At 50.3% G+C, this 12935-nt stretch overlaps 5 protein-coding genes across 5 annotated transcripts; 2 read left to right on the top strand and 3 right to left on the bottom strand.

The window, feature by feature from the left end:
- Nucleotides 1-1425: 1425 nt before the first annotated feature.
- Nucleotides 1426-3432, bottom strand: NEDG_01452 (uncharacterized protein; the record flags this gene model as incomplete). The annotated part of the gene is made up of 1 exon (XM_067688870.1): nt 1426-3432. The coding sequence occupies one exon, from the start codon at nt 3430-3432 to the stop codon at nt 1426-1428; it is 2007 nt and encodes a 668-aa protein (XP_067544457.1).
- A 173-nt stretch (nt 3433-3605) lies between these two features.
- Nucleotides 3606-5222, top strand: NEDG_01451 (uncharacterized protein; the record flags this gene model as incomplete). Its single annotated transcript, XM_067688869.1, has 1 exon — nt 3606-5222. One exon carries the CDS (start codon nt 3606-3608, stop codon nt 5220-5222), a length of 1617 nt encoding a protein of 538 aa, XP_067544456.1.
- A 352-nt stretch (nt 5223-5574) lies between these two features.
- Nucleotides 5575-7704, bottom strand: NEDG_01450 (uncharacterized protein; the record flags this gene model as incomplete). The annotated part of the gene is made up of 1 exon (XM_067688868.1): nt 5575-7704. The coding sequence occupies one exon, from the start codon at nt 7702-7704 to the stop codon at nt 5575-5577; it is 2130 nt and encodes a 709-aa protein (XP_067544455.1).
- Nucleotides 7705-7856: 152 nt separating this feature from the next.
- On the bottom strand, nt 7857-9392 carry NEDG_01449 (uncharacterized protein; the record flags this gene model as incomplete). The annotated part of the gene is made up of 1 exon (XM_067688867.1): nt 7857-9392. One exon carries the CDS (start codon nt 9390-9392, stop codon nt 7857-7859), a length of 1536 nt encoding a protein of 511 aa, XP_067544454.1.
- A 223-nt stretch (nt 9393-9615) lies between these two features.
- On the top strand, nt 9616-12933 carry NEDG_01448 (DNA-directed RNA polymerase I subunit RPA2; the record flags this gene model as incomplete). Its single annotated transcript, XM_067688866.1, has 1 exon — nt 9616-12933. The coding sequence occupies one exon, from the start codon at nt 9616-9618 to the stop codon at nt 12931-12933; it is 3318 nt and encodes a 1105-aa protein (XP_067544453.1).
- Nucleotides 12934-12935: the final 2 nt, after the last annotated feature.

The raw sequence follows: 12935 nt of genomic DNA, 5'->3' as shown, positions 1-12935 counted from the left end.
GGTTCGCTTCCTATAAAGTAAAACAGGTTGCGCATTCTGTTTGCTTCAAAATCAAAGTAGCCACTTCCCACATTTCTAAACATTAGAGAGTCTATGTAACCAAGACAGCTAACCCTATAAAAGAACTTAGATTGGAAGTCTGTAAGTCGCGGCAGGTCTTCCAGAGTGAGTGAAAAAGTGGTCTGCTCAGGTAAAGAACAAGAAACATTCATATTGTCCAAGCACATGAGACTTGTTATGTCGGAATATCCTATTGTAAGACTTAGAGACGCCACCACACCAAACTTAAATGTTGTTGTGACAAACCCAATCACATATTCAGACACGTTATCAAACACAAGATGTTTAACGGCAACTAATCTCCATGGGATAGGATGGTCGAACTTGACGGCGTGTTTGTCTAGGTTAGAAATCTTAAGCGTCTGGATTCTTATGTTGGACATGCCTAAGATTAGGCAGATAAACTTCTTTTCAGTGTTCACTGGGTTTAGGATAGGCACCACATCGTCGCTGTTGAAAATGTGTACTTTCCGGAGTGACCAGATCAAATTTAGGGGGGTCAGGTTCAGTTCGTCAACACTATATATGTCTAGGTCTATGTTAAGACAAGCAACAGCTTCTATAGTGTCTGTTAGCTGCTGAACATCCTGGCACCCTAAATGGTGCTCTAGCTCCGGGTTTGACTTGCTCAGAAGCTTGATGAGATTATGCAGTTTCTCTAGTGTGGGGATAGCAGCTTGCAACTCAAGGTACGTGATGCTAGGTCCGATTTCGAGGGGTTCGGGGGGTTGTTCATTGTTGTCTATCACCCAATAGTTCTCCTCTTCGGCAGCATTTAAGCTGCCAACCAACAGAAAGACTACCAGGCCTAGTAACGCCCCAAGCATGGTCTGCTTCCTTCTCAGAGACACAGCAATGCGTTTGTCCGTTTGCATTTGCTTCGTTATGCTTAAAAAATCATTTTTATATTTGATCACAGGGTTGGTGGCTGCTGTCAAAATGCATTATTAGTGGTTTATGGGCTGGGGCGCAGTCTGGCTGGTTGTTGGTTTAATGCCCCTATTGCCCACCCCTGTAACTTAAAGTTACAGCCTTAATCTAAAGGACCCGGCCCAGTGCCACACCCCTTGTGCTGTGGTAGAATGGGTTCGGGTTAGTTCGGGTTAGTCTGGTCTTTGAGTTAAGAGTGCAACTTTAAAATATCTTGAGTGCAAAGCAAAGCTACACGCCCCAGCACCAGAGTACCGTGCTGCACCCGAACACAAATAAAACACTTGGATTGGAGAGGACTAAGGTTGTGTGGTGTGGACGGGTAAGCAGGGCGTTTATTCTAATGTGTGCCGAGGCATGGCAGGTGGATATGTGCCGAGGCATGGGGCGCTTTCATGCTCTGAAAAAACATTCAGAAGCTAAGCTTCTGGCTCCTCAGGGCAACAGGTCTATCACGTATTGTATGGCTCGATGAACAGAGTTATAGATCCAGCGCCAGACTCTGTGGAAGAGGCCGGGATTGATCTCTGGGTCAATGCCCACGGGTTGGACATCTTCAACGGATTCTACATATAGAACAATTGGTTCTGCTGCAACATCAACATCTGGGGTAGCCACACATTCAAAGTGCATTGAAATATGTCTCGTGAACTGGTAAATATCGAGCAGGTGGGCACATATGGGGGCAAGAACACAGTACATCTCTCCCTGGTGCTTCTGGGTGAGTAGTGTGATTGTGCTTGGGTGTATGGTTTGGTTGCAGCTTGGGCAGTCAGTGACCCAGAGTATGTCCCGGGTATAGGGTTGGGCATCATCAATAAACTGTCTATTCAAACACTCGATGCATAGGCTGTGTCCACACGCAAGCAAGCAGACACTAGGGGCCATGTTTTCCACCGCTTGACCTTCTTCCGGGCATAGACAAACTGGACATTTGAATGTTGGGTTGTCATCTCGCATGTTCACTGGGAGGATGCTGGCTGCTTCTTGGGTTAAGTTGCTGAATATAGTTCCAGTAGCCCAGCTGCTGTACTTGTCCAGGGGAATGATATGAATCGCGTCCCACTTGGGCTTTCGGGTTAGTTCGGGGAGATCGCCTACCAACGCATCCTCTCTCCATAGACACGTTTCTGTGAGTATTGCTTCTTCCTCACCAATTTTTAGCGCCTCTAGCAGATGGATGGAAAGCTCCCACTCCCTGGACGCTACCTGGGGCAAAAGATCTTTCCAGTTGGACATATGGATCGAGATTGTCTTGATGTATCCAAAACAGATGCACACCCACCTCAGTAGGCTCTCAAACCCCGCAGCCGTTAGAATGGCATTCGGCTTGAAGCGAAGCGACAGGTTAGGCATGTACGTGTAATTGAAGTTGCCCCGGTCATTAGCGGCTACAAAGCTCTTGATTCTGGGCTCGTCTATATCCTCTATAAACAGGCTATTGACATTCATGTTGCTGAACACCCCATAGTCCGGGATGCTCCATACTAATTCAAAGATGTCTATGGGCAGGGTGAGGCGTGCTATAGACTTTGTCATCAGGAACTCTAGCATTGGCCCCATTCTGTTTTCTTCGGGAAGGAGCATGGCTCTGCCCAGGTTTCTAAGCACCAAGCACTCCAAGGGGCCAAGCCGTTGAAGACAATCCAAATAGAAGTCCGTTAGGCAGGGGAGGTTGGTTAGGAAAAGTGATCTAATGTCTGGGACGGACCCAGAGTCTGGGGAATATAGTTTGTCCATAAACTGAAGGGTTGTTAGCTTACAATTTGTTATGGTAAGGTTTATCTGACTGGCCAGAGCCAGTTTTGCCAGCCCCATATGAATCACGTATCTAGACACGTTGTCAAACACCAGGCTTTTAACCCGTACATTCAGCAGATCTTTCGTTCGGGTTATGGTGTGCATCTTCTGGCTTGGGCATATTGTAGATAGATTGGAAAGTTTAAATGTATGGACGTTCAAGTCGAGTATATTCGACATGATTGTCTCAAACTTATGTATATTGGTAGAGAAAAACCCAAAGCCCTGGTGGTTTTTGGTCTTGTAGATGTGTATCTTTTGGAGGGGAAGGTTCATAAAGTTTAGCTGCCTTTCTCCTGAATAGCTGTACTTGCCAATGTTGATGTTAAGACAGGGCACAGATGGCAAGTACATGGCTATTGCTTTGGCGCTTTGGCTCCCGCTAAAGGCCGCTAGTTCGGGGGTTGACGGAGAAAAGAGCTGTATGAGCGTCTGCATATTCTTTAGGTTGTGCGGGGTATCATATCCGACGGGTGTGCAAAACTCTCGAAATAGATACCGGGTAGGCGCACAGCCCAAATCATCCTCGTCCCTTGAAGATCTTACCAAGCGGACGAAGAACCAAAGCGTTGCCAACAGTAGCGTCCTCGAATGGCCCAGGTTTCTGTTTCTTGGTGCTCTGCTAGTGCTCTTTTGTTTCATCACCCGTTTAAAAAAAGTATCTTTGTTCTAAGTCCTTGACCCATTAGCCCCAAAAACCTTGGCACCCAGCCAAGGAAGGAGGGGCTAGATTTAGAGCCTTAAAGACTGGTGTGCCTGAAATATCAAACAGACACCTTTATATTCAGACAGGTGCCAATAAAAAAACAAACACAATGCAATTCAGAAACGCAGCCAAGGAAGCAACCCGGCCCACGTTAGAGGGCGTTGTGCAAAGCGCATCTGTTTTACAGCCACGCATTGCCGAGACCATTGCGTTTTTTGGGCGCTGTGGAGTCGAGCTAGGCGTTGACGAGGGCGGAAAGATGGACAATCTGACCAAGCCCAGGCTGAGCATCTATTTGGCCGAGCACCCAGTTGATCAGATACCGGACAACATAGTCCCTGGACTTGAGCTGACCTGGATCTTGATATATGGCGCAGGCAGCTACACCGCCGAGTACACCGAGGACACGGAGAAGAGTCGGCTGCTGAAAATCATGAAGGTGTTTGGGCGCTCTAACCCGAAAACTATCGGCTTTGTAAACATACGCTTCACAGAGCCATGCACGCTTCGGGCAATAAAGCCGCGCAAACAGGGAAGGGTGGGGGCTGGGGCGTCTCTGCGCCTTTTAGTCTCCCCCTCCGTCTTGGAGCTGTCCTACATGACCAAGGACGCGCTTGATTGGGTCCTTGGGGCGTACCACTTTGAGAAAAGCCTTACCGTCCGCGTTATTGGGTCCTCCGCTAGGTCGTTAGATTTTCTTGACAATCTCTCATGCAAGGTGTTGGAGGCTCTTTATCTTCGGAGCCTGTTGCATCTGGAGAGCATGTTTTGCGCCTTCTTTAAGACGCTAGCCCGAACTACCCAGTTGGGGCTGGAAGACCTTCCGCCAAACATTAGCATACCGCCAATCATTATTGACACCCTGAAGTTGTCCAACGTGACCAGTATGCCAGCTAGCCTTTTCCTTCAAGTTCTGAGAACCTGTACAAAAACCTCATACTTTTTCGACGTTGAAACCATCCGAATCAATGGGCTATCTGATGACATGATGAGAAGGCCCCTGAAAGCCTTGACTTACACCCATGGGCGGTACCTCAGGATGTGCACCGTTGCTCTCCAGTCTAGAAGCGGGTTGGAGGAAACCAAAGAGGGCCTTATCCAAAAGGTTCAGTGGGTGAAGAGGTACTTTGCATGCCCCAAAGCCATTGAGATCGACAATGACCTACCTGACCCTGAGGAGAGTGGAGTGCCAGAAGAGATTGTCGGGTACACCGTGGTGGTTCAAGACTACCCCCATCTAGACAGCCTGGTGGTGGATGGCCAGCGACTTCCCTTGTACCGGACACAGAACCCGTGCTTGCAGCGTGCACGCCCCGGGCAGGTGGCCATGGCCGAGTTTCCTTTCTCCCTCTTCTTTGAATGGGCTTTGAAAAAGGTCGGGTGTCTGCTTGCAGAGAAGGTAGAGGGCTTCATCCCGACAAAGAAACGCTTTCCGGCATACACCTGCATGATATGCTTCTACGCCATCAAAAGCCTCTCCTCGCGAACGATGTCCACGCCCAAGACCTTTATGGTACTCCCATGCCACCATTACTGCTGCCGGCTCTGCCTCGAAGATTTGGCAGCCAGCCAGCCGCGTAGCTCCACCCTCAAGTGTCCGGCGTGCAGAGCCTCCTTTGCCTACCAAGAGGTGCTGCTGGTGTACATGGACGCATCCGGGATGTACAGCACCAAAACGGAAGACTTCATTTACACGCCGCCCCAGAAGCCTTTGCTGATAGAGTAGAGCACGCCAGGCCTCTGCTCTGTGGTGAGTTCGGGTGTTCCGGTAATAAATCACAAACCTTTGCCAAAGATATTATCACCTACCAAGAAAATATGCTAAAATCTGGAAAGTGTAGATATGCAAAGGCGGGGGGTTTTGCAAAAATACAATCTTTTGCAAGATCAAAACACCCATCGGCTGTCCGTTCTAGAGACCACAAGATACAGTGCGCCGTATCCAGAATGTTCGCTGCCCACAACGCAAACGAGGCGCGGTAGAACCGAGCGGAGAACAAGTACTCGCTCTGGAGTGGCTGGGTGTGTTTATTGACCAACCATCAACTGGCTTCGCCAGGGGTGGCGTGGGTTCAGTCTTATCTTAGTTTTGGCTGAATAGAGACGTGTCTCAGGGCTACTGCGCCTGCCATGAAAAGAAAGGGAAGAAACAGCAAAGACCCAAACCTCCAGATGAAAGAGAAGAAGCCAAAGGGGAGTGTAAGGCTCTGGGTGTCTGGATTCAGATAAGACACAAGGTGCCCGTGGCTTGAAGCTCCCAGAAGGTGTTTCTGAAGCTCCTGGTTTAAATTCTGAAACTCCTCTGGCAAAACACCGCCAGTTAGAGCCTCGGTGGTTGGCAAGGACGGGAGAAAGTATCCCAGGTAGGCGCCTGTGTAGAGGTATAAATAGGGTATGACCATTGGCGGCTGCCACTCGACCAGCTTAATGCACAGAGGAACGAGTATGCTAAATAGAATCATTGACATGAAATCTTTTTCCTTGGCTAGATTCTCCGGCCCAAATACCGTCTGCCCACCGTTTGATACGGTCGTGTAGCCTCTGCTAAGAACCCCAGCCATGCTATTGTACGGGTGTAGAGGAAACATGCTGGGGGAGGTTAGGATTGTAAGGTAGAAAACGCAAATAAAGGTGTGCGGTATGGTTATAAGCAGCATCGAGGCAAGCACCTTAAGCTTTGAGTGAAAAGAGACACACTGCCAGAAAGTGTGGTACATAAAGACACACAGTGCAGCTAGAAGCGCCCCAACGCAGTAGAGAGGAACAATAAACCCTGGAGAGTCGCCCATTGAAACATCGCCCATCGCAACCGACAGGGCTATAGAGGCCAAAAACGCCACAAAAGGAACAAGTCCCTTCGTAACTAAGTTCTCCAGGACCTGGGCCAAAAGCAAACTTGTGGGGGCAAACTCTCCCTCCTGGATGTTCTCCCGGCAAAGCTTTTGGTTCCTGGTGCCCGTGACCCGCGTCCCAAAGACAATCGAAATCCAGAAAATGTACACCCCCAGCGTCCAGATGTCCTGATTAACAGTCACCAGCCCCAAGTAGTTGAAGCACCTAATTGCCTTCTTGCGGAGAGTCTCGTCCATCAGCCCCTTGGCACTTTCAGAGGTTAGGAACTTGAAAGACAGAGTGTTCGGGTTCTCCAGGTTTAGTAAGCCAGTTGTATGGTTGGCAAACATCCGAAAGAAGCCCAGCCGGATAAGAATGAGCAGTGTGTAGAAGAAAAGCTCTCTAATATAGAGGTAGCCAGTAAAGTACTTGTCAAAATACATCGACCGCCTCCAGATAGTAACGGCTGTGCGGAAACTTGGCCACGTGGGCCGAACAAAGGCGACGTTCTTAGATGCCTGCGCCGATACTGGGCGGCAAAGGATCGACTCTGCATAGTGTTTGAGCAGCTGCATGTTTTCTCTGTCTTCTTCGCTCTCTGCATGTGCAATGCTTGATAGCATCAGAAGGTAGTTGATGTTGTCTACGTCTGTTTCGCGGGGGGCAATCTCCAGCTTCTTCATAAAGGAGGCCAGCTCTTTGATGGGGCCGTGGTAGACTACTGTTGCCGTGTACATCAGCACTAGATTGTCAAACACCTCTAAGAATGGACCCGAGATCTGGTGAATGCTTGCAAGCTGTGTTACCTTGGCCGCCTTCATTGTTTCAAGCACTGTCTTGGCCATAACGCTGTCCAGACCCGTGAGGGGCTCGTCCCAGATGTTTAGCCCCTTCTGCTTGAGGAGCCCAATGACTATCTGTGTTCTTTTCTGCTCGCCACCTGAAAGATGCTTGTATGCGACCGCTGCCGACTTGGTAAGCTTGAAAACCTTCATGTACTGGGCGACTTTGCCAAGCGGCACGTTATTGAAGACGGCCGAGTCTCTCAGGAGGCTTTCAAGGGGAATGTTTCCGTAGTCTGGCCCGCTTTGGCTGCTGTATGAAACACTCTTTCTCCACTGGCACGGGTCTCTGTCCACCAGTCCCTCGGATGTGCCGACTTGTATTGTGCCGTAGGTGGTGTGGTTGGCCGCACAGGTTCCAGCCACGCTGTCCATAAGCATGCTTTTACCGTCCCCGCTTAGGCCAATAAGCACCGTCATCTTCCCCCTAGGTAGCTCAAAGGACACATTCTGCAGAAGCATCGTTTGCTTCGGTGTCTTTCTTGAGTAACTCTCGACCTTAATGTGCGGTGTCTGTCTTTGCTCTGCTGCCATAGATAAGAAATATTTTAAATAAAAAGAGACACGTTTTATACTATTTGGGGGTGTTTTTGCCATCAGGGGTGATCATAGTGTGTTTTTGGCGGGGCATGAGGGGGTGTGATGGTCCTTTGGCTCCCACGACCCGCCAAACCCTCACACACCTGCTAGCAAATAGTAGCTTTGTTGATGTAGAGCCTGAGGATGTGCGGGCAAAGCCCACTGTGGTGCATGTCCAAAGCGGTGATTATGTGGGCGTTGGCTAGTTTGGGGAGGGATATTGAACAGACAACTTTTTTGCAGAAGTGGTTCACCCACTTGAGCGCTATGCTAAAATCTTCAATGTCCAGGCGCTTATCGTTGTCAAACACAAGCTCCAGGAAAACGAACTGGTTGGTGTTGAAGAAGAGCACTGCTCTCCCAGCAGCCAAAAACTCCATTAGATGGTTGTGCCCCACATACGTCAGGGATAGAGACTTTGGGTGCTTGGCCTCAAGCTTGCACCCAAGCATTTCGTTGAAGATCCACCACGGAAGGCTGAAACTGCTCCTTACCTGCTCAAAGACACCTAGCAGCCCCTCCATCTTTTTAGTCAGCCCCGAGCTGCTGAAGTACGGAGTGGGGTGGGGGTAGACGTGCTTCAGACTAATGTGGACAAGCCTCTCCCCTCTGAAGGCGTCAAACCCGCACATGTCCTCCATGCCTATGTACTCACTGTGGATGGCTACCTCGCCCCGGAACTGGAACATGGAAAGCACTGCTCTTAGGGCAGACGCGGTGACAGTCGAGGTGAGGAGTAGGCTGACCTCCACCGCGGCAGGCTCTGTGCGCGGTGCCACTGTCTCCGCCTCTTCGGGGACCAGGCTTAGGTTGCGAATAAGCATCGACTTAAGACTTTGGCCGTCCAGTGCCGTGCTAAGCGCCCGGAGGACAGCCATTTGGTTCTCGGGGTGGGACCTCCTATTGAGCTCGTCCTCAGAGGCGCCCAGCGCTTTGACAATGTTTGCGATAAGTTTGCACCAGTCTGGATGAAGAACCTTGTGTTTTTTCAGCTCTTGCCTCACCCGCTTAAAAAGCGTTGACAGGTCAAACAGCCCGAACTGGTTGTTGTTCCACCGGTTGGTCCTGGTGGCTTTTTGGATGACTAAGAAGCAGTTGCTCCAGACTAGTTGTCTCTGCTTCTCACAGATTACCGGCTCAAGGGCGCCTATCCTGAAGGTTTCAACTATTCCCTTGATGCCCCCAAGAACAGCAAAGTGGATGTAATGTCTCACAATGCAGTCCTTTGTTTTGGTGGACACATAAATGCTATCTGCTTTTTGGATCTGCTTGGTGCATCTTTTGATGTCCTCCGGGGTGAAAAAGTTGAGGTAGACCCTGGCAAGGCCGTCAGTGGACATACCGTTAGAAATGGACTTGTAGAACAGGGTGAAGAAGACCGCTTTGATCCCATCTGTGGTATAGTCCACAAATTTTTGCGGCCTGTTAAACGCTATGGTGGGTATTAGGTTGAAGCAGGTGGGGGGTTCAGGTAGTATTTTGGCAGGCAGCGACATTTCTACTGCTGCCCACAGCGCCTGCCCCTGCTTCTCAAGTTCTTGCACTTCAGACTCCACGGACTCAGCACCTGCCGCCAGAGCAAACCTCCCCAGCACCACAAAAGCCAGGATTTGAGGTATCTTGCTGTATCTAGAACACACCATTATTTTATTTTCCAGGACTCCATCTATATATGCCACCAGACCACCAATCAGCTGATTGAACAAATCACAATATAATTGTAGTTAGGCACCAGGCCCCGCCCCAGCCTATGTCCCAGGCCCAGACCCCGCCTATGTCCCAGCCTATGACCCAGACTCAGACCCCGCCTATGTCCCAGACTCAGCCCCAGACATATGTACAATTTTTTTCTCTACAGACCACACCATGAGCGAAGAAGCAGAAAGACTGGCTTTTCCGCACATTAACTCATACAACAGATTTGTGGCCGTCGCAATACCACGGATTGTGAGAAACTTTGAGCCGGTTACTGTAAACGACGGAGTAGGAAACACCCTAACCCTGTCTCTTGACAGCATTTGCGTCGACAGCCCAGAGTACTTTGACCCGCGCTGGAAAGGCCCGGGAAGGAAAACGTTTCCCTACGAGTGCCGGATAACATCGCGGCCCTACCAGGGAAAAATAACTGCCACCGTTATAGTTAGCATCAATGGCAACCCAACAGTTGAGCATGTCCAAATCGGGCACTTGCCTGTTATGGTAAAGAGCGATCTTTGCCATCTTTCGGCAATGGATGAAGCCGGGCTGCTCAAGGCCAAGGAGGACATGGGCGACCTTGGTGGGTACTTTGTGCACAACGGGCTGGAAAAGCTTTGCCGGCTTATCCAGACCCAGAAAAAGTACCTTCCGGTGGGAGTATACCGGCCGTCCATGGCCAAAAAGATAAAGAACATGTCGGAGTACGCAGTGACCTTTAGATCGCACGACAAAAACGGGTGCGCCTCCCAAATGGCTCTCCACTACCTCACTGATCACTCGATCCGAGTAAAGATCAAAATAAGAAAAAGAGAGTATTTTATTCCCCTGCCCATGATTCTCCGGGCTCTTTCGGGGAAGACGGACAAAGAGATACACCGGTCGATTAGCGCAGCCCTGGGGAACGACCCAGGTTTGGTGGAGTACGCCACGCTTCTGCTTCAGAGTTTTTCCTGTGAAAAAAGGGTCACCCAGACCGAGGCGATTTCCTATCTAGGGGCGCGGTTTAAGCTGTTCTTTGAGATAGGGGCTTTCGGGTTGCATGCAGACAAAAAAACCAGTGAAAGTAAGAAAATCCTCAATGAGCTCCCAAAAGATATAGACGCGTTCTATGCGGTGCTTGAGAAGTACACGGAGATCTCCACGCACGCGGAGTATGGGCGGAAGCTGATCAACGCCGCAGTTGCAGTTCACACCGATGATTTTGAGGAAAAGTACCAAGTTGTTATTCTTTGTGTGGCCAAGCTTCTTATGGTGGTGGCACAGAAAGTGGTTCCAGACAACAGCGACTCTCTTGACTCCCACGAGCTGATTACTGTGGGGGATATCTTTACGGAAATCCTTGCTGAAAAAGTGGACATAATCAGGCACCGGCTGGTTGGGTCGCTGCTCGGGCATGTAATCCTGCACAACGGTCTGCTAACAAGTTCCACGTTCCTTAAGAGGGCATTTAAGTACGCTTTCATAGACATTACCTCCACCTTCGGGCAGCTCCTCTCAACAGGTAACCTGGTTCTCCGGAACAGCAGCAACTTTGCCATGATGCAGCAAACAGGTTTCTCGATCCAGGCAGAACGGCTCAACTACTGGAGATTCTTCAGCCACTTCCGGTCGGTGCACCGGGGGGCGTATTTTGAAGAAATCCGAACTACCTCGATTAGAAAGCTTCTCCCGGAGTCCTGGGGGTTCCTCTGCCCGGTGCACACCCCGGACGGCGCGCCGTGCGGTCTCCTCACCCACCTCGCCCACCAGTGCGAGATCTCGCACCTGAGCCACCGAATGCCCATCCACGAACTTGTTGAGCTGGGGATGCTCTTGGCGGTGGGCGGCACCATTGGGGGCGTACCGGTGGTTCAGAACGGGGTGGTGCTGGGGTCAGTTACCAGTGATCTGGCGCCTGTGTTCGTCCAGGGCATCAGAAAAAAGAAGATCCAGAACAAGAAGATGGTCTATCTTGAAGTGTTCTATCAGAACCACGCGGGGGTGCAGCCCGCAGTCATTCTGGTCAACACCCCGAACAGGATGATGCGCCCCGTTCTGAACATTCGCGAGAATGCGGTTGAGTACATTGGAACGACTGAGCAGGCCTTTTTGCAGATAGAGAACCTGGGAAAAACCAAAACAACGAACCCAACGCACAGGGAGCTTGATGCCGCCAACATGCTAAGCGTTGTTGCTGGAAGCACGCCGCTTGGAAACTTCAACCCAAGCCCCCGAAACATATACCAGTGCCAGATGGCCAAGCAGTCAATGGGCACCCCTCTAAACTCGCAAAAGTATCGAACAGACCAGAAGACGTACGTGCTCGACTCCCCACAAGTCCCCATCCTTCTAACGGACATCTACAAAAAGTTCAATCTGGAAAGATACCCGATCGGGAAAAACATTATGATTGCGATTGTGTCGTACACGGGGTACGACATTGAGGATGCTGTTGTCATTAACAAGGCGAGTGTTAACCGCGGGTTCATGCGAGGCGCCATTCTCAAAACAGAAGAGATTAACCTGAAAAAAGAGAAAACAAAGACTCTGGGCACCCTGATGGGAGATGACGGTCTCCCAAGCATTGGAGCCAGCATAAAGGACGGCGACGAGATCTACACCGTGGTGGACAATGAAGTCATGGAGGAAGTCAAAACAAAGAACAAAAGCATGGAAGACCTGCGGGTAGAGTCGGTGGCCGTTTTTGACACGGAGGACGGCAAACGAGGCGCGTCGATCCGGTTCCGCATTCCAAGACTTCCAGCCATTGGGGACAAGTTCAGCAGCCGGCACGGACAGAAAGGAGTCTGCTCCATTCTCTATGAGGACGAAGACATGCCTTTTTCCGAGTCAGGCATCACCCCAGACCTTATCATCAACCCACACGCGTTTCCCAGCCGTATGTCGATGGGGATGTTCATTGAAAACATTGCCACCAAGGTAGGGGCGTACAGCGGAGAGCTCCAGGATGGGTCAATGTTCAGCTATGGAGAAGATGGACCAGATGCACACGTCTACTTCGGGGACAAGCTTGAGTCTTATGGATTCAGGCGCGGGGGCGGAGAAACGCTCTATTCTGGCATAACGGGAAAACCGTTAAAAGTTGATATTTTTTTCGGGATGGTGTACTATCAAAGGCTAAGACACATGGTCGGGGACAAGTACCAGGTGCGAACAGTGGGCCCGGTCCATAACCTGACCAAGCAGCCAATTGGAGGAAGAAAGCGGGCAGGAGGCATCCGTCTTGGAGAAATGGAGAGGGATGCGCTTATCTCGCACGGAGCAACAACCATTATCCAGGATAGAATGATGGCGTGCAGCGATGGAGCAGCATTTAACGTCTGCAAGCACTGCAACACGCTCTGTTTCTTCAACGCCTTTAAATGCACCGGGTGCCAGAGCCCAAAGGCTCTGGTTCGGGTGGCCTTCCCATACGTCTTCAAATACCTTGTGGCAGAGCTTGCAGCAATGAATATTGGCTGCCGGATGAAATTTAAAGGCATCTAGTA

This window comes from Nematocida displodere, assembly GCF_001642395.1.
Source record: "Nematocida displodere strain JUm2807 chromosome Unknown 5, whole genome shotgun sequence".
Taxonomy (NCBI): domain Eukaryota; kingdom Fungi; phylum Microsporidia; genus Nematocida; species Nematocida displodere.
This window is presented reverse-complemented; position numbering and strand designations above follow the sequence as displayed.